Here is a 20,922-nt window from a genome sequence, read left to right as displayed (position 1 = left end):
TTTTGGTTTCCCAGTGCATATAAAAGTTATGTTTACACTATGCTGTAGTCTATTAAGTGTGCAATAGCATTATGTCTAAAAAAAAATGTTCATACCTTAATTAAAAAATACTTTATTGCTAAAAAATGTGAAGTGAGCAAATGCTGTTGGAAAAATGGCGCTGATAGACTTGCTAGATGCAGGGTTGCCACAAACCTTCAATTTGTAAAAAATGAAATATCTGTGAAGTGCAATAAAGCGAAGCGCAATAAAATGAGGTATGCCTGTACTATGTGCTGGCCAGGCAGGTACATGGCTCCTTATGTACACCTACTTACTCATGTAAATTGTTCCAGGTTTTTACCCACATTCTCCATGATTTTACTTTCTGGAGGTTTCTCCTCCCTGAACAGATCCCATTCTAAAGATTTCTTAATGATGATGTTTATGGTAGTTCCTGCATTGCTCCTCTGTTGTTCTAGGGCAGTGAATCTCAACCAGGGTCCCACACCACTCTCAGGTGCCTTGTGATCCTTTCAAGGGTGCCCTGAGTTGCCACACAATTTTAACATTATTAAATGTGCAAGCATGATTCACAAGAGCCATCCAGAGATTTCAAATAGGAATCTATATTGTTAAAAGCATTCTGACCTGTTGTGATCTCTGAGCTCTTTGCAACAGCGGAATTGCTCTATGATTTTTCTGTAGTCAAAAATGAGTTAAAAAAAAGAGCTGGCATTTTCCCAAGGGGTGTCTCAGCTCGACCTACCTTGAGACTAAAACATTTGAGAACCATTGTGCTAGGGTCTCAATAGACATACATTGAAACCTGCCCCTGTTCCAAAGAGCTTGTTTAAGACAAGATGAAAGGGGTGGGAGGAAAAACAAAGGCGAGGTATGGAATGAGGAGCGGGGAGGGAGTAAGGGTGCTGAGAGTATATAGTAAATAATAGCCTTTTGTTTAAAACAGGTTAGCCATAAGTGCACTGTTGTCAGTGTCTGTCAAGCCTTGACTTGCTGTTCCTATTGCACACTTTTGGGATCTGGATCCTTTGTCTTGCACTTTATCTTGAGAGGGATCAAGAATCCAATGGCCTGTTTCCCTGTGATCTCTTATATTCCCTCATAGCTTAAACATACCCTGTCCCAGAACTCCAGCCAAGTGTGCAATCTGGGCTACAGATTCATGTCATAGCATGTCATAGATACAAGCAAGCAGAAAGATCTTGCACATGATTATAAAGGTCATTTCTCTTAATTTAGTAGTAAGAGAGATACACAGTTAAAGATAAAAGATCTGTTCCTACACCACACACCTTGTCTCCTCAACTATGGGTTATTTCTAGTTTTGGTAATATTTTTTGGCTCTCATTTTAAGCCAGGCTTCTACTTCTAGGGGTAACAAATGTATGCTCATCCATTACCCTGTCCTGCCCAAGTCTTTCTTAGTGTCCTTCTCAGTTTGCCTCCCAAGAATTCTTTTTTAAATCCTTCTTTTTTCATTTCTTTGCTTTTCTAGTTTGGGGGCCTTTAGAGTCTCCAGATGCATAGCCCTACAGACACACGGCAGAGAAAACATTCCTCCAGCTGTTGCTAACCTGTCATAGTAAGTACTGTTTGGCAAAGTTAACTAAGCTCCATTATCTCTAAACTTGCATGTATGTGCAACAAGGCTTGTAAGCACAAGTAGATAGAAAATGTTTTTTTAGGAGATAGTAAATTTGAAGCTCTCTCTTCATAAAAGTAACCAGAATGCATAAGTTAAACATTAACAGCTTCTTTAAAGCACCAAAGCAGTAGATTGATTTCCTTGCTTCCCATTTTGGGCTCCAATCCAACTCCCAGAGGAGTCAATATTATGAGTAGAAATTAATCCAGTTGGAACTGGTTCAAGCTTCTTGTCTGGACTGCTGTTGACAGAGATAGAGGGAGGAGTGAAGTGCTGTTCATGTGGAGCAAAAAATCTGTATTTAAAGGTAGTCTGTGCCCTGCTCTGTCTGCATACAGCTTCACGTCAACAGAGAGAAAGAGAGAGAAAGAGAGAGAGAGAGAGAGAGAGAGAGAGAGTGTGTGTATGAAGGAAAGATAAAAATGCCAAGGCCCCATGGAAAATTTATTGATATTTTGGAAAAATCAATGGTTGTTGCTGACACTATGGATCGTGAAGACCTGATGTTCACTTACAAGGGGATTCCTTATCCCACTACTCTTTGTTCTTATGAAGTATTCAAAGCTATGGAGTCCTTTGAAGCCAGAAGTGATGACATGATTCTCGCCGGGTTTCCTAAATCAGGTGAATATAGTTTGTTTACTGTAAAAATATAAAGTAGATGATGATGATGGTGTTGATGATGCTGGTGGTGATGATAGTGATAGTGATGGTGGTAGTATATTTTAAACAAAAGAGCTATTCTAGTCTATATTAAATAATGTTGATCAGGAAAATATTATGAAGGTTATGGGAGGTATAAAATGACTTCTCACGTTCTTTTTCAAATAACTATTATTGTTAGTCGTAGTCTTAGGGTTAAAAGATTCTATGCAAAAGTCAGGAAAATCAAAGCATAGTTCTCACTACAAACATAATGTGCTTTCTTAGCATACAGGTGATATTACAGTCTTTGCTTTGGCATATAATTAGCCATTTGGTTAATACTTCATTTTGTAGATGTTTCATTTACTTTTTTATGAAAAAAATCAGTCTTCTGAAACTTCTTGAAATATTGAAATGTTAAGTTTGGAAAATCATGCAAAAAAATCAGTGAATAATTAACCATGTATATTTTTATAATTGAGGCCCCCATAGGGAGGGAGTTGGGAAGGACAGGGCTGGGGCTGAGGCTGCTGCCCAACCGGGCAGTGCATGGGGCTTGTGGCCCAGGGCCCCAGTGCATGACTGCAGGGCCCCAGCAAGGAGAGGGCCAGGGCTGCATGTGGCTGATCCAGGGAATGAGGTTAGGGCTGGCTCCCTGCCACTGCGTGTACTCCCAGGTGGGGGAAGGACAGATATATGCCCCCTCAGATCTGTGTCTAGGGTGGGGGTGGATAAGGGCTGCAGGCTGTGGGCTCGAGGCTCCCTGCTCACCTGTCTTCCTTCCAGGGCCTCCACAGCCTGGTGGGTAGGACCTGGCATGGCAGGAGAGAGTGGGGCTGGGTGGGGAAGCTTCTTACCACTGACAGCCCCATACTGCCTTGGTAATGTGTCCCCTGCCTGCCCAGTAGCAGCAAGGGTGGCAGTGCAGGGCTGTGCCCCTCACTGCTCCAGGCCAGGCAGGAGGCACATTGCCAGGGTAGCGCAGGGCTTGCAGCAGCAGCAGCAACAAGTTTCCCCTCCAGGCCCTGCTCTGCCGTTCTGGGTTCTGCCTGCTGGGTTGTGGAGGCCCCAGGGGAGGGAAGCAGGGCAGGGAGCCTGAGTCCACAGTGGACAGCCTGTACCTGCCCCCACCCCCACCCTGCACATGTGCCCCCCTGGGAGTGTGTACAGTGGTACAGAGCCAACCCCAGCCCCCCCACCTGAGCCCACAGTGGGCCTCCCACACTACCCACTCCAGAGGCTCTGTTCTGGCCATGCTGCCTGTGGGGGATAGGGAGCCAGGCAGCATGCTATACTGCAGCAGCCCCCACCTCCCATGGGCAGCAGCTGGGGCTTGGGTGCTACTGCAGGGGGTAGGGAACTGTGTCCCTGGCTGTGACAAAGGTGACAAAGGCACTTTCCAGGTCTGATACTATGATGGCTCCACCCTTGTCTCTGGGCAAACTGCCTGCCTTGCTCATCTCTCACACCTTATTGGTAAATCATTATGATGTCAAATAGGTGGGAGGCTGCTCTTCATAGATTTTATAGACATTAGAGCTGGAAGGGACCTCAGAAGATCATTGAATCCAGACCCTTGCCCCAGAGACAGAAAGACAGCTAGGGTCAAATGATCCCAGCAAGATAAGCATCCAAACATTTCTTAAAAGAGTCCACAGTAGGTGCTTGCAACACCTCTGGAGGAAGTCTATTCCAGGATTTGGGGCCTTGGACAGTAAAGACGTTTTTCCTTATGTCCAGTGTAAAACAGTCTTGGAGCAGTTTGTGACCATTGGACCTTGTCATCCCTTGTGGTGCTCTGGTGAACAGGCATTCCCCCAGACCCTGGTGCATGCCCCTCATGTACTTATAGGCTGCCACCAAGTCACCCCTGAGCCTGCACTTTTCCAGGCTGAAGAGTCCCATGGCTTTCAGCCTCTCTTTATAAGGCCTCTTCTCTTGCCCTCTGATCAGGTGTGTGGCTTTCCTCTGGACTGTCTCAAGCTTCTCCACATCCTTCTTGAATTGTGGAGCCCAGAATTGGGTGCAGCACTCCAGTTGTGGCCTCACAAAGGCCAAGTACAGCTGGAGGATGACATCCTGAGATTTGCTTGAGAAGCATCTATGGATGCAAGCCATTGTTTTGTTTGCTTTACCAGCTGTGACATTGCACGGGTGGCTCATGTTCATCTTGTGGTCAGTCATGACTCCCAAGTCCCTTTTGGCCGTGGTGCTAATGAGTGTAGCACTGCCGAGCTTATAAGCATTATATGGGGGGGGGGGGGGTTCCCCCAAGGTGGAGTATGTTCCATTTATCCATATTGGATGTCATCAAGTTTTTATCTGCCCACTTCCTAAGCCTATCAAGGTCAGCCTGAGTCACCAACCTATCCTCAGGTATGGATGCTCTTCACCAAAGTTTGGTGTCATTGGTGAATTTGGCCAGTCCCCTTCTGACTCCAGTGTCCACATTGTTAATAAAGATGTTAAAGAGTACAGGTCCAAAGACAGAGCCTTGGGGGACACCACTGGTTACGGAGTGCCATGATGATTCACTTCCATTGACTACCACTCTCTGGGTCTGACTTCAGAGCCAATTCCCCAGCCATTGTACTGTGATGTAGCCGAAGCTGCAATTGGCCAATTTTTTCATGAGGAGATCATGGGACACCAGATCAAAGGCTTTTTAAAACTTTAGAAAATGACATCAATCTCTTCTCCCTTGTCCAGGTGATAGGTCACCTGGTCATAGAAGGAAATGAGGTTGGCTAAGCAAGACCCACCTGCAACAAACCCCTGCTGGCTGTCTCTCAGGATGTTGCCATCAGCCAGTTTGTCAAGAATGATCTCCTTGATAAGTTTTTTCCAAAATCTTCCCAGGGACTGAGGTCAAGCTGATCGGCCTGTAGATCCCAGGATCTATTTTCCTCCTTTTCTTGAATATAGGCACCACATTGGCCTTCTTCCAATCTTTGGGTACTTCACCTGTGCATCACAAGTTCTTGAATATCCTTGCCAGTGGCTTGGCTGTGATGCCTGCCAGCTCGTTATGTATTCTGGGGTGGAATCTATTAGGACCAGTTGACTTGAAGGTGTCCAGCCTCTCAAGGTGTTCCTTGGCTTTTTTCTGGGTGTCAGATGTCAGTTGTCACATTTGGAGTTCAGTTGCAGCCTTGGCTTTCCTGGTTCACTCCCTACAGGTACAAACCAATGCAGAATATTCCTCTTTAGTGATGATTCCTGTCTTCCATCCTTTATAAGCCTCTCTTTTAGATGTAGGAGGTCCATGAGTTCTCTGCTGGGCCAAGGGAGTTGCTGTGTCCTTTTGATACCTTTCCTCTGAGATGGGATGGACATCTCTTGTGCTTTCAGGATTGCTCCCTTAAGGAGCAACCACTTATCTTGGACTCTCCTCCCTGTTGAGTCTTGGCCCGTTAGGGCCATGACAACAAGCCTCCTGAGCTTATCAAAGTCAGCTTTCAAAAATTGAGGACGTCTGCATTGCTGACTGACTTGCCAGCTTTGTGATGGATAGTAAAAGTGATCAGCTCATGGTCACTGTCTCCAAGCTTTCTTTCAATTCTTAGGTTACTCACTAGATCATCCCTTTTGGCCAGTACTAGGTCCAGCAGCGCTTTACCTCTTGTCAGTCCACAGACTTCTTGAGTCAGGTAGAGCTTGTCCACACATGTAAGGAAGCTTTGTGACCGTTTGGATTTGGCCAAGTGCTCTTCTCATGAGATACCCAGGTAGTTGAAGCCTCATGCACTCCAGATGACCACAGGCAATCAGTACACACTCCTACCATCCCTACACATGTCCCATGCCTCGCTGATGTCATGCTGTAAACATAAACAGCTCCGGTTTACAGCCGGGTCGAACATAGCCCTTCGTAAGGCTGCTCACATACCACCCTACTTGGGCCTCTCTCTTACTTCCTGCCTCTCACAAGGGTCTCTCACACTCCACCCCACTCTCACAAGGGCCTCTCACATGCTGCCTTTCCAGGCCACACTTCCACTGCCCTACTCTGGAGAGATCCTCAGGCTTGTCCACTCATACTTCAGATAGCCCTGGCCCAGGCTTTTGGGTTCTCTGTGACCCTCATCTGAGCAGTTACCACTGATTCACCCCACTTCTGGCTCTCTCAGCCCTAGCCCCTCACTGGGCTGTTCCTTACTCCCACCTCCTGGGGCAAACACACTGCCCCTCCTACTGGGGCCCAGGGTCAAACACCTTCTTGGGACTCAGCTGCTCTTCTCTCAGTTTAACTGGCCCCACTACTCCACCCTGCCAGTCTCAGGACCTGGGGTCTTGCACCCATACAGGCTCAGGTGCTTCACAAAGCATGCCTGGCCCCCTTTAGTTCTACAGGTAACTCACCTGAAGGTGGGGGCAGGGATTTAGGTGCCCTGACCCACCTTACACCAAGGAGGTTCTCGGTCCTGGTATTTACGTGGCCGTGCCTGCCACAGGAAGGCCTCCCCATCCTGGTAGGGTGCAGTTTTAGGTCATGCCCAGGATCAATGAAGCCTCCTTCCTCATAGTCTCACCCTCACCTCCAAGATATTCCCAGAGCAGGAACTCCACCAAGCAATATTACCCCCAGCTCACTGATCTCAACAATGCTGTGCTTTTATAACAGAGCTCTCCCAAAATGGCCACTCTCATTAGCCACCTGGTAGCTCCCTAATCCAGCCCTTAAAGTGACAGACACTCTAAAGGGTGTTCTGTCAAACTGGCTCTATAGCCATGGGAGCTGGGTGGGGGGCAAAGGGCTGTGGGTTGAGGGGCACCAGCAGGACCCAGGGGGCTGTGGGTGGAGAGTGAGGGGCACCAGCTGGGCTGAGGAGTTGTGGTTTGGGAGTGAGGGACCTGGACCTGCATCCTCTTGAGCTAAGAGGGCAGGGAGAGCTCTAATTTTCCATGATAAAAAATCCAAAATCAAATACTGAAATTTATAGGTATTTAGAATTTATTTATTATAGTGATTGAGGCACTGGTAGGCTTCCAAATTGCTTTAAAATTGTAAATATATCAATAAAACATTGTGTTCCATTGATACCTATATATATACACACACACACACACACATATATATATATAGTGGCATTTCATTTTAATAGCAGATTTTGGGTTTTTTATCACAGAATTTGTGATTTTTTTTATCAGGGAAAACTAGGATTCCTGATAGATGACATTATCCTTTTCGCTCAGATTGAATTTTCCCAACCAGCCAGCCAGGACATAGCAACAGTAGGCTTTTATGATGATTGTTCCACTTTTGGTATTTAGATCTATTCAGACTTGATCATTGTCTTGGAACCGAGAAGGAGTAAACTGAAACTGTGTGATCCACACTATTATCTTCTAACGTATCATCTCAGAAACCCTATGAGTAAGCCATGTTTTGGGTGTAACTCAATATCCACCACTAGTAAGAAAAAGGGAAAAAGTTCCTTCATGAGGGCACAGTTACACATTAAAATTATCATGTGCTTCTAAGGAATGTTAGTCATTGTTAAAGTTAGCATGTACTGTGAGCAGTCGCACATTAAAAGTTAATACCCTGTGTAATGTTCACTGCTCTGACCTGCATTTAGAAGTCTGGTGGGCTGACAAGTTGGCTCTCTGCCTGCCTGCTTCTCTATAACAGTGCCAGTGGCGCAGTAGGTGGGGAGCTGGGGACATGGAAGAGGGAGGTGGGGGACAAGGGTGAGCGCCAAGGGACAGAGGAGGTAGGGGTGGGGGCCTGAATCCTGGGCAGGGTGGCAGTGGGAGGGCCCTGAGGGCTGGGAGTGAGCCTGGAATGGGAGCAAAGGAGAGATAGTGGAAATTCTTATCTTTAGTTGTCCCCTGGCTTCCTCACTGTCCTTCTGGGTGAAAAAAGAGCATTTACCTGGAGAAGGGTAGGAGCAGTGCTTCTTGGGATGCTGGAGGACTGCTTCTAACTCATCCTGATCTAGTGGAGGAGTCTAATATGCCTGCAACATGAGCTGCCCATGACAAGATAGAGATAATCATCACTAGAAGAAGATTATCTCTGAGATGCTCAAAAGGTACCTAGGTTGTGTTTTCCTGCTCTAATATGTGGACAGTGGACACTCCAATTTTAAGAGCCCTTAAAAGGCAATAAATACCAACACCCTCAGAAAAAACTTTTCATCTGTTTATCGACTGTAATCTCATTGATTTCTCTTGCCCATTACTTGGCACCTATCGAAATGCTGTATATCCAAACAAATCTAAGAGATATACCATTTCCCCAAGTTTTTTTTAAAAATCTCTGCTTGTTTTTTTCTCCTTCAGGTACAAATTGGTTTGGCCATATCCTACTTGAATTAATAACAACATTTGAAAAGAAGACTGAAGTGGAACCAACTATCTATGGGGAAGAATTTGATGAATTTCCCTACCTTGAAGTTGGAGACACTGAAAAATACCAGGCAAGGCCTGAATACTTATTAAAATTCATCAAATTTTCTTTTTCAGTATTATTGAAAGCATATGTGAAATGCTCCATCACAACAAAAGGACCCTTTACAAGTACAGCAAGGCTGGCATGCTTTACCTTCTGGTCATCTCTAAGCAGCAGACCTGTTTCCTCACAGCGTGGACAGTATGTGAGTGCACACACTATGTGTGCAGACTAAACAGTCACAGTAATCTACGAATTGGCTATGTGTATATGACACTGTGTGCGCACCTCAGACCCTGTCTCTAGCCTTCTTTAGGGCACCACTGGGACCTCCACCTTCCCAATAGTCCCAAGCCCAAACCACCGGTTTAGTTCATAAACAGAGAGGGGGCAAAAATGGGAATAAGCTAAGTTTCCACTTAGCAACCAAAAGTCCCAGCCTTTGGTAAGATACAAGAAGAAAAATAAGGAAATTGTAAGTTCCATTCTTCCTACTAATAGAATGATGTCTCCAGTTGGAGGGTGGAGTACCTATCAATTAAAAATTCTCAAATGGCAAAGTCCACATTGGTGCCAGAAGAAGTAGGAAACTAATAAGACATGGAATTGGTTACCAGGACAGCAGAGTTTTCCAGGCTGGCTGGTTCAGCTGGAAAAGTATATTTTGGCTTATGAAAAAAATAACAACATTACATAAATCAAAGTGTTTCCTTTCATTCTTCTTTCAATTTTTGTTAAAGCGGATGAAGAAAATTCCTTTTAGAAGAGTTATACGTACTCACCTCATGTCTCAGAATTTACCTAAGTCTGTCTTCACGAATAAAGCTAAGGTTAGTGTTCATTGTAATGTCTTATAGGCATGCTCAATTCAAGAGAATGTTCATGTCTCTTTAGATGGCTATTTTTCTAGGCTTCATAATAAATACAAAATACTTAGTGTGGATACTTCATTGCCAGGCCCTTAGCTACCATATAGTCACTTCACATGATACCAAACTGCAGTCAATTCTGGCAGTAAAGCTGGCATATCCAGCTCCCTAACAGTCAGTCCCCAGTGAGAGAGTGATCCTTTGTATGGTAAAGTGAATTGTTTCTCTTGGGAGAACACCTTCATTTATTTTTTTTCCAATGTGAACTGCTGAATTTCTCCCTTTTATCATTTAATCTCATCCCACTCACCATAAAGGAATGAAAGATGTGGGTGTCAAACAAGTCACACTGACTGATGGTGTATTATCAAGTTGTATGGTCCCAACAAGCATGAGTCAAGAGAAAAAAAGGCAAAAATCTTCATAGTCTAATGAAGGATAGTGAAAAAATAGCATCTTCTACATATAGGATCCAATTCAGTGTCTAATATGTGAGGTCCAAGAGGTTACCAATAGTGTCATTAAAGTGAAAGTTATATTTTTTTATTACTGCAATTGTCTCATGCCTGGCTTCAGAAATATATTTGTGTATCACTCCGTATTTTAATTATCCAGATACTGCTGCTGCTTCGAAATCCAAAAGATTTAGCCACATCTTTTTTCAAGTTTTCCAAAGTGATGGCTCCATTTCCAACTTATGACAGCTGGGATGAGTTCTTCAAAGACTTCATGACTGGAAACAGTACCATACTTTATTTTTGCTACCCCAACTGTTTAATGTGTAGATTACATCTGAAGAATGTAGAATTTGTAACTCAAATTCGTGTTTTTAAAACACAAAAGTACAGAGGTTTTTGGAAAGAATTTTAAGCATTCAGATAAGATTTCAAAGTACTTGGATTAACTATGAAGTGAAGACATGAGGGGTTGTAAGGAAATCTACTTTGCTGACTTTGTTTTGGCACCTAATTTGAAGGAAATCCATAGAACTGACTGTAATTTTTGGGTCTAAGACTAAACGTTTGTAATAGGTTGGATTAGAATTGTTCCCTTTCTCCCATTATGAGTATTTAGAAGCAAACACCTCTGAAAAAATCTTGTTGATACTTTTGTATTGCCTCATAAGGGAGTGGAAGAGTACTGTAGTAGGGTTTTCCTCTGCTGAGGAATCTTTTCTTGAATCCAGATTTTATGATAACATATTTAGTCTTTACTCATTCTTGATCATAATAGAAATGAAATTCTTGATAGCAATGAAGTAATTAAACTAATACTTTGATTTTCTCCAGTACCTTGGGGTTCTTATTTTACCTACCTTTCTGAATGGAACAAACATGCTGACGATGAACATGTTATGCCAATAACATTTGAAGAGGTGAAAGAGGTGAGGTTAATTCTATTTAAAGAATAATGTATACGTCAGGGAGAGTTTGTTACTGAAGCTGTGTGGAAATAATGCTCCCATAAAAGAATGAGCACCTTGGAAGTGTCATAGCTCTGCTACCCACCTTAATGAACTAGCTGCCATATCTGGGCAGTAGGTGCTGCCCAGGGTTCAAATTACACTTTGACTTTTGTGGGAGCCTGCAAAAAGATCTGGGCTGCCCATCACAAGGCCCTAATGAAATTGGAGACCCCTCTGAGTTATGGTATTCAAATCTTACAGGGGGGCTCTTGTCTTTTATGGGGTGCTCAGCTCTCACCCCCCCCTAACACCTCCCCTAATTCAAACCCTGGTGCTACCAGGGGATTTTTGGTTTTATTTCCCTCCTCTGGATCCCTTGGTTTAAAGCTCTGACCCACATCCCCTGCTCTGTTTTTTTTCCCATTTCCCCAAGTACTTTGCTTGTAGTCTTGATTAAAGAATAATTCATACTTCAGGAAGTGCTTGTTACTGAATTTTTGTGGATGTGACAGTCTGCATTATTATCTTTTGAGGTGATATCAGTGTTCTAGCCAAAGCATTAAAATTTTTTATTTTTGGCACACCTTTTGTAACAGGTTTATAATGAAGCAAATAGATAAATAGAATATTTCCATGAGACATTTTCCTGGGTTCTGATATGGTATGAGGCACACACACACATTTCCCAAATAACTCCTCATTGAATTAGTATGCATATATCTGTCTCAGCATAGTTTCAAACTTTATGCTTTCATAGTCTCTACTTGAGTCTATTGTAAAATCAAGCATATAGAAAGTTATCTTTATGGGGTACCATTCATATCTGTACAGACACCTACTACAATATCTGTGAATCAGCTCTCCCAATGAAGTCCTCTAAATATTCTACAGGAATGTGTAGCACTAGCACCGAAAGTAGAAATGCCATGGAAAGGAAATGATGAATTATGTTTGAATAATAGCTCATGCATTATTTTCCTCTTTTCAGAATCCACTCTTGGGAGTGAAAAAAATAGCAAAGTTCTTTGAATTGCCTCTGACTGAGGAAGAGCTTAAGGGGGTTGCAGAGAGGAGCAGCTTCCAGGCTATGAAAAATAACTCGAAGGAAACTCATGGGGTGTTTGGCAATGTCCTTTTTCGCAAAGGTAAATACCTAAAAAGATGTAAATTGTCGTTTCCCAGTAAATGGCATCGAAAATCATTGCCTGCTGACATGTACATGCTTAATGTTAGCATTTATAAGCAGAAAATCCATTTAGTTTTTCCTTTGATAAATAACAGCTGAATATACTTGTTGCACTAAAATTGTATGGTGGGGTTCTGGGATTGGCCCAACTGTTGTCCAGGGGGCGGCTGACTGTTGGTTTAAGTCCCAGGATCACATTGGGGTCTCAAACTGGCTCCAGTGCGGTGTCAGGGCTGACACAATCAACTGACTGGGCCACACCAGCTTCCAACAAAGTCTCAAATTCAGGGTTTTTCCACTTACTGAGACATGTCCCTGGAGATTCTGGGGGTAATCTTGGTAAGAAGCAAATCCCAACTTTCCCTGCTTATCAAGACAAGCCTGAGATCCCAAGGGTGCATCTTGATAAGCAGGGAAATCTGGGCAGGCACTTTTGGGGTTTGGAGGGCCCAATCCTGGGCAGGAAGTCCTGGTGTGCATGGGATCAGGGCTCTCAAGCCTCTGGAGCACCTGCCTGGAGTGGCTACAGAATGCAGGCTGACACCTTCCCACCATCAACAGGCATCTGCCACTCAACAGTGGCACAAATTGATACTACCTTCATTGCAGCCACAATTTGTAGCTCAGCAAGGGATATGGACCTCTGGCACAAAAGCAATGAAAAGCGACATCTGTTTCCACCCTTGTAAATCATTACTTTTCATTGCTCAGGTGAAATTATGCATTGTGAAGTTGTGAGATAAATTTTATTTCTTTCAGCATGACTCATGAAAAAGGCTGCTTGTTATGCAAGACCCTCGCCGACTGGAAGGGTGTTTGTTAATGATCTGGATGTGGGAGTGAAAAGCACACTGGCAAAGTTCACTGATGACACTAAGATGTGGGGAACTGTGGCCACACATCAGGGTAGGCTGACAAACCAGGCAGACCTAGACAGATTAGTTAGATGGATGGACTAGGACCAGAACAAGAACTGGAACCAGATGCTGTTCAACACTGAGAAGTGAAAAGTGCTCCATCTGCAGAAACATCCGCAACAAACTTACAGGCTCTGTGGTGCTACATCTTAAGCAAAATTAATGAAGTTATTCTCCCATTCTGCTCAGCATTGGTAAGGCCACAGCTGGAGTACTGTGTCCAGTTCTGGGTGCCACACTTCAAGATGTGGAGAAACTTGAGAGAGTCCAGAGAAGAGCCACTTGTATGATTAGAGGCCTGAAGAGCAAGCTATATGAGGAAAGACTGACCAATATGAGACTGTTCAGCCTAGAAAAGAGAAGACTTTGCCAGGTTTTGGTGGTGGTTTACAAATATTAAGGGGTGAGCATCAGGGGCTAGGTGAACAACTATTCACCAAAGTGCCCCGGGGGAAAACCAGGAGCAACGGTCATAAACTCCTAGAAGAAGGTTTCAAACTGGATGTAAGGAAAAACTTTTTCATGATTCATGTGACCAGACTCTGGAATAGATTTCCAGTGGGGGTGGTGCAGGCATCTACCCTGGAGATCTTCAAAAGGAGACTGAATGCACATCTTCCTGAGGTTATTTGATGCAGTCTTTCCTGCCCAGAGAAGGGGGGCTGGACCTGATGATCTCATGAGGTCCCTTCCAGCCCTAAACTTCTGTGAATCTGTGAATCTGTGAGGTCAGCTTGTGGAGAAGGTGCTTAACGAGGACATGATAGAAGTCTTCAAATACTTGAAGAGGGAAAGCACCTTTTCTCTCTTGCTGCAGAGAGGAAGTGGTTAACCAATGGCTTGAAGGTACAGCAAAATACATTTAGATTGGGTATTCATTAAAAATTCTTCACTGTGAGAATAGTAAAGCAGTGGAATAGACTGCCTAGGGAAACTGTGGACTTGCTATCACTAGAGGTGTTCAAGAAGAGGTTGGGCAGCCACTAGTTAGGGATGATTTGAATATAGCTATGCCTATGTTCTACTATGCGCATTTCCCATGCTTCTGGTCTTTGGTGGCTTCCTATGTCCCTGCTTTCTGTTACATGTGTTTTTAAAGGCTACCTCACAGACATTGGATGTTGGGTACAGCCAAGGCTGAGGATTTTGACTGGGGTCTGCCGATGCTCCTGTTGAACAAAAACCAGAGGTTTCTAGGTAGAGGGTTTTGCCCCTCTGCTCAGGGTCAGACCAATCACCATATTTGGGGTCAGGAAGGAATTTTACCACATAACCACACTGGTATAAACTGTAGGGATTTCTGCCTTCCTCTGTGGTGTGGCCCTCTACCTGGGATCTTTTAAGTATATCTTAACAAACTTTAGTAGAGGCAGAACCTTGGATGTCATGGTTCCCCTGCTTTATGTGTGGCAGGTAAGGGTTTTATGTCTGTGTTGTGTCAGGGTTGATGGTAATTTTACATAGAGTTTAAATTATGAATTGTATAGGATAGTTTGGATCGGGATGATTCTGCCTCGGGTTGGGGTTGGATTGGTGACCTCTGGAGGTCGCTCCAAGCCCTACTTCTCTCCAATTCTATTATTTTATCCCAACTACATAGTTGGTCCAATAAAAGATACTGCCCTAAGAAATCCTTGCCTCTCACATTTATTAGAAAATGTATATATGTGTATATGTTTTATATATATATATATATATAATGTGTGTGTGTGTGTGTACGTGCACACATGTGTTACTTCAAGTGATTAAACACTGTGGGACTAGTTTTTCATTCTGTTGTAGTTACTTAGCACTGATGCAACTCCATGGATTTCATTAGCATGGATTTCTTTTTCTGGGCTTTTATTTTATGTCTATGTTAGGGTAATGTCAGTGTTGCTTCTTTGCAGGTGGTGTGAGTGACTGGAAGAGCCTTTTCAGTGAAGAGCAGAACCAGGAAATGGACAAAATATTTGAAGAATGCTTAGCACAAACCAAACTTGGTGCAAAGATAAAGTACAATGTCTGGTGTAAAGTGTGAGAAGTAAAATAGGATGGCTGAAGCAAGAGCTTCCTACTGTCCTCTCAGATCAATTGCATCATATACATGAGAAAAATAAAATGATGCAAAAGTTTCTGAATTTATAACAATTGCGATTTTCAGCAACAGACCTTTATATATGATTTTCACTTTAAGTTCAAGACATCTGGCACATTTAGACTTCATCCTTTCACCGAGTGTTATAAGCTATCATATCCAGATAAACACAACAATGCCACTCTAGTAGTGATCAGTTGGAAGGAACTATCATCTTGCCCTATCTCTCTAAATGTTATCAGTCTTTTGGATTGTGTAAAAGCATTTAGTATAAAGATATTTTTACCACAAATGTTTCAGGCTGGGCTTCTTCACAAAACTTAAATCAAACTTATTTTATGATCCACCTCTTTGAGCACATCAATGACATTATTTCCATAGATCTTAGTAGAAGTTGTATCAAAATATAGTATGCATTGCTCAAACAGAGCACAATATTCTCTTAAGGCTCTTTATCCTGCTGAAAATACAATCTTCTTCTGCACCTTTCTGGTTTTGGGGTTTTCTTGTGATTTTACAGCTAGATTTTCTCAAGACAGAACCCTTAAGTGAGTAAAACTCAACTGAAGTCAGAGAAATTGCACCCACAAAGAATCTGGCTTAGAATCATGAAGAACATCATCTTGATTTTCTTATTTTTCATGGTCTAAATTAGCAATAGAGATATTGATATCAAGCGAGTTTAACCAGTGTAAAAATTATGGAATTAGATCAGAATCAGGCCCAGTCCTCTTTTCTTTGTACGTTATTCTCAGTTATTCTTTTTGTTATTCTTCTATCTATAATACAATTAAACTACTCTCTTGTAATATCTTCCACCTGGTTTCAGGGATGCTTCATGATTTTGCATGCCTATTTGATGTCAAGCCTTGGTTGTTACAATTAATATGAATAAATCCATATATTGATACTAGTGCATGAGTCAAGCAAGCAAGTTGCACCAATAGCATTTCTCCTGAGTTAAATTTTTTAATGTTACCTTTGATCCATATAGCATCTGTGTGCACTATATCTATGTGACAGCACTGAACATACACCATCCCAGCATTGCAGATTAACATATCCCTTCCAGTTCAGGGGTGCAACAGCTTAGAAGGACTTTCCCTGTTAGGGACTGGTTCTGTTTGCTCTTCTCCAGGGTGAAGCCCAGCAATGGAACTGAAAGTAGGCACCTTTTCTCTTTTGTGACTTCTGTAACAACACACCCCTGGATGGCTCCCATGCAGTATAGAAGAAGAAGCATCTGGTTTGAATGCAGAGGGTGTGAAAGTTGGCTGTTAGGAATGAAAAAAGAGCCAAGTCCTTTGAATTTCTTCCAGACTATATAAACACCCTCTCCCACAAGCCAAGTTGCATTTGGAAAAGTTCCCGTCTATAAAGTAAATTCTGAAAGCTAACAATCTATTATTAACAGTTTGAGACAAACCTCCCTTCTCAGAAACTGGATTAAAATTTATTGAGAACAACTGTATTCCTAAAAACATTCAATTCATGAACAAAGAAATTTAGCAGAAGATTTTATTTCAAGAAGTATGTTAGAAAGTTTTCTCAATACAACTCTTTTTCTCCTTGAAGCAAAACCTCCCAGAGAGCTGGAGGTGTAACACCGTATACCTGGGTGCCTAGAGCAGCTGCAATAGGCAGGGGTAACAGCAACCTCATGCTTTCCATTCTAATATTGATTTTACCAAGGTTATTCAAGGAGTAAGGCATAGATACAAAGACTAGGGGTATGTACAGAAATGGATTTTTTGCATTTAAAGTGTTTTATTGTCGTGACTTAACAGAAGTGCATGGCTTTGCAGCACTTCAAAAATGGGTGCAGTGCTTTAAATTAACCCCTGTAAAATGAGGTATTAAATTTGAAGCTGTTGTGCTGGCATCAGCACTGGGAGTGGGGGCTCTGCCCTCCTGTCACTTGCCAGCCGGGGCAGGGGGGCGGGCACTGCTGCCGCTTATGAGCTGCGGCAAATACTGCTGCTGCTTGCCAGCAGGGGTGCGTGGTGGGGTGCAGGATGTGGGTGTAGCAGCGCTGGGACAGGCACTATGCCCTGCTGCTACTTGCCCCCTTCTGCCTGAAGTGAGCTGTGCCTGCATCGCACCCTCCACCCTCACCCAACTGGGCAAGTGGCAGCAGGGCAGAGCCCCTGCTCTGAGTGCTACTGTACCTGCATCCCATGTCCTCCCCCACCTCCCTCCCTGAGCCCTGCACCCCAGGGGCAAAGTGTAGAGGGTGCACACAGGTGCCCCCTGAGTGTGGTGGTGCACCCCCTGAAAAAAAGGCATTGCTGGTACTGTTAGTTGCATCTGTGGGTGGTTGCCGATCCATGGTTGGCGCTCGCCACCCCCCCCCCCCAACTGACAGTGCTGGTGGCGTCTGTGGGAGCTCTGTGATTACCGCTGCCAGGCTCCTGCTGCTGGGCTTCTGCTGTCGCCAGCGCAGTCATGCCACCCAGCCATGGGGGAATGCGCTGTTTATGCCATGCTTCCCCTGCCCCAGCTGGGCAGCTTTTCCCAGCCCCAATCCCTCCCTCCTCCACACCCGTTCCATCCCCTCTCCCCCAACCCCAACAGACTTACCAGCTGTAAGCAGCTGTCAGCTGCCTGATTAGTTTATGGCCAAATCTCTGAAGCAGCACTGAATTGGTGCCAAAGTTTTCAGATCTGATTCAGCCGAATTGAATCAGGACAGTGATCTGACTCTTTGAATTGAATCACTGTCCTCTGAATTGGCCAAATCCAAATCTGAAGAGAATACTTGCCACTTAGCACAGGTCTCATTGGAAACTTTTTTATCACTATGGCAGCGTAAAGAGGGTTTAAAATGTAAATATACTAAATTCATGCCTACTTTAAAGTCCATTATATTGCCAAACTGGTGTCCAGGGAGTTTAGGGGATCTATGAATATGCAGATATTATTCTCTTGCCATAAAGAAATCCCAGGCAAATTAAAGAAATTTAACCTTTTAGACTGAATACTCCTGTGTTATGTGAGACACAGTTGATACAATAATTAACAGGACTAAACATTCCTTTCTTGAGGGGCAATGTTCAAACATAAATTATGCAATACCTGCAATTAATGCCAGAGGGACCTTTGTTTGCTGATGCCTAGCCTGTGTGTTCAATGAATGTTCCAAAGCCTATCTAGAGCCTTTATTTTTTTGTTAGTATGGGAACTAGCTGGAGGAGTGAGGGAACCACATGACTCTTCAAATTTATATACTAATATACTATTTATTGCCCCCAAATATATATAGCTCATATATTTGTCATTGAACTAAATATATGAGCTAAACTTGACATACAATATGACTGCAGACACATTTGCAGTGTCCCACAGTATACATGCAGGCATTCGGTCCACCACATGCAGGCATTCCTTGCAGCAGGGGTGGGGAGGGGGTGGGATTTGACCCTGGGAGATCCCAAGGTCAAAAAAACCTGCACAAACAAACAACAAAAAAAGCAAGGCAGCACACATGGTGGCATTGTGACCCACCCAAAACCAGAGCCTGGCCAGCTGGAGCTACACTCCAGCTCCCCCCAGGCTCCCAGCTGCAAGGGTACCATGGCTGCAGCTCCCCGATGCACCCAGGACCTCAGGTAAGGCTTCTGGACCCAGCATAGTTGCTGGATCCAGCCTCTCCTACCATACCTGGGATAGCCTGCTGCATACCAGAATGCACATGGCATGGGTGTTCCCTGGGGATAAGTAGCAGTGGCACAAGGTATTCTGCTGCTACTTGTCCCTGGGGAAACAAACATCTGGCTCATCTGGATGTGGCCACAGAGGCATCTTTGGGGAACATCTATGCAAAGGAACTAAAGACTAAATAGACTGGGAGAGTGAACTGCTGTCTCCCAGCCATTGTTGTCTGTTCTAAAAAGCAGGGTTGAGGCATATAGTCTAGGCAGCATGAGATATGTGCATTGCTACTGCCTGGGCTGTAATTTTCATATCTATAAAAAAGAGTTCAGATTCCAAATCTAACAATTAGTCACCTTTCCTCATCCACACATTTAATAAAATGTGTTTTTAGACAAAATTATCCTGGTCCCACCAACCTTCAGAAAAGTTAAGCGTATGTTTATAATGAAGTTGGGGTTGTTAGGTAAATACTTTGCATTGGGAGTTAATTCAGCCTATTGAATTAATTAGCTGAGTCAACTTCACATGGGGTAATTAAAATACATACAGACACTTTATTTCTGTGAGAAAGAAGTAGCTAAATAAATATGAATTGGATACATTTTTACACATAGCAAGCAAGTCTCAGTGAATTTAATTAAGTTTCCAGTATGGGCAAGTTTGCCATTGACTTCATAAAGAGCAGGCTGAGGCCATCTTTCTACCTAGATACATGTTGAGAGAGAATGAACAGATCAAATACTGACTCTGGGAAATGGCTGAATGTGATGTTTGTGACTACTAGCTGTATGGAATTTTTTTGTGTGTGTTTAAAAGTGAATCAACAGCATCCAATAAAGCAAGGGATATTGTAAGACTCACTGTATTTGGTGCTGTTGATTCATATCAGTGTGAATCCATAAGAGAAGGGATATATGTCTCCCACCAACCAGTATTTTAGGTCCTGAACCATAAATATGACTAATTTTCTGTATATTTATTATATATAATCTGCATTTCATTATAGGATTAAATGTTAGCATATGCTCTTGAGAGCCTCTCATAGGAAAGGTATCTTTCTGATAGGCAGACAAGGTTCTTTGGATAAATCTGATATATTTTATTAGACCAATTCAAATAGTTGGAAAAATTCTTCTTAGCAAGCTTTTGGGTATAAATACCCTTCATCAGGCTGATGAAGCATCTGCAGTTGGTTTGTGCTCTTCCTGGATGGAATGAATAGTAAAGAAGCCAGAAGCTGGTATGCATGCAAGAAAGCCAGTTAGTGAATATGTAAATTGAACAGTCAGTGGGTAAGAGACAGACTGAGGGGAGGGAAGGAAGAGGAATGAATGTAGCTGGTAAATAGTGGAGAGGTATCTTGGGGAGTCAGATGTCAGGCAGGTTATAATTTGTCATAAATCCGATGCCTATATTTAGTCCATTATTTTTTGTATCCAGGAGGTTGATGAAATGAAGTTCATAGACTCATCTGTGAAAAGTGTTTTGTAAATTCCCTTGAGGATTACAACTAAGAGATTGGAGAGAGAGTGGTTTTCTTGTAAGAAGTGTGCCACAGGTAATTGGGTGTTCTTGTCTTTAATAGATTTCTGGTGTGCATTCATTCTGGTGCACAGTTCTTGTTTGGTCTCTCCTATTTTCCATCAAGGTGCTGAGCTGTGCAGGAAACATTTTTTTTAAGAGTTAACTTCTAAGCGGTCACTAGCAGCTGACTGCTTAGTAGGCTGCAGCATACTTATAATTTCCTTAGGGTAATAGATTATCAGTCCATCCAACATGTCATAGATTCATAGACATTAGGGCTGGAAGGGACCTTGGAAAATTTTTGAATCCAGCCCCCTTCCCCAGGGGCAGGAAGTCAGCTGGGGTCATAGATAAACATCCAGATGTCTCTTGAAGGTGTTCAAAGTAGGTGCTTGAACCACCTCTGGCGGCAGTCTATTTCAAACCTTGGGGGCTCGGACAGTAAAGAAGTTCTTCCTTTTGTCCAGCCTGAAACGGTCTTGGAGGAGTTTGTGACTATTCAATCTTGTCATCCCTTGGGTTGCTCTGGTGAACAGACATTCCCCCAGATATTGGTGAACACCCCTGATAAACTTATAGGTGGCCATCAGATCACCCCTG

General features: G+C 43.3%; 1 protein-coding gene across 2 annotated transcripts; it reads left to right on the top strand.

The window, feature by feature from the left end:
* Window positions 1-1,917: 1,917 nt before the first annotated feature.
* Window positions 1,918-16,074, top strand: LOC109320033 (sulfotransferase 6B1-like). 2 transcript variants are annotated; one of them, XM_019549954.1, is made up of 7 exons: window positions 1,921-2,272; window positions 8,582-8,718; window positions 9,431-9,520; window positions 10,175-10,301; window positions 10,849-10,943; window positions 11,953-12,109; window positions 14,957-16,074. In XM_019549954.1, the coding sequence occupies exons 1-7, from the start codon at window positions 2,071-2,073 to the stop codon at window positions 15,085-15,087; spliced, it is 939 nt and encodes a 312-aa protein (XP_019405499.1). In that variant the 5' UTR covers window positions 1,921-2,070; the 3' UTR covers window positions 15,088-16,074. The 2 variants fall into 2 exon arrangements, with proteins under 2 accessions (XP_019405500.1, XP_019405499.1); XM_019549955.1 differs by lacking the exon at window positions 9,431-9,520 and having other exon boundaries at window positions 1,918-2,272.
* The last annotated feature ends 4,848 nt before the right edge of the window (window positions 16,075-20,922 follow it).

This window comes from Crocodylus porosus, unplaced genomic scaffold (assembly GCF_001723895.1).
Source record: "Crocodylus porosus isolate Cpor-Errol unplaced genomic scaffold, CroPor_comp1, whole genome shotgun sequence".
NCBI lineage: Eukaryota > Metazoa > Chordata > Crocodylia > Crocodylidae > Crocodylus > Crocodylus porosus.
The sequence above is the reverse complement of the archived record's forward strand: the minus strand, read 5'-3'. Positions and strand labels throughout refer to the sequence as shown.

What these genes read in the sequence shown, in the direction of transcription:
- LOC109320033 (XM_019549954.1), top strand. Translation starts at nt 2,071, where the DNA reads ATGCCAAGGCCCCATGGAAAATTTATTGATATTTTGGAAAAATCAATG. An exon ending in CGCCGGGTTTCCTAAATCAG is followed by an intron (nt 2,273 to 8,581) that starts GTGAATATAGTT and finishes TTTCTCCTTCAG; the next exon opens with GTACAAATTGGTTTGGCCAT. An exon ending in CATTTGAAGAGGTGAAAGAG is followed by an intron (nt 10,944 to 11,952) that starts GTGAGGTTAATT and finishes TCCTCTTTTCAG; the next exon opens with AATCCACTCTTGGGAGTGAA.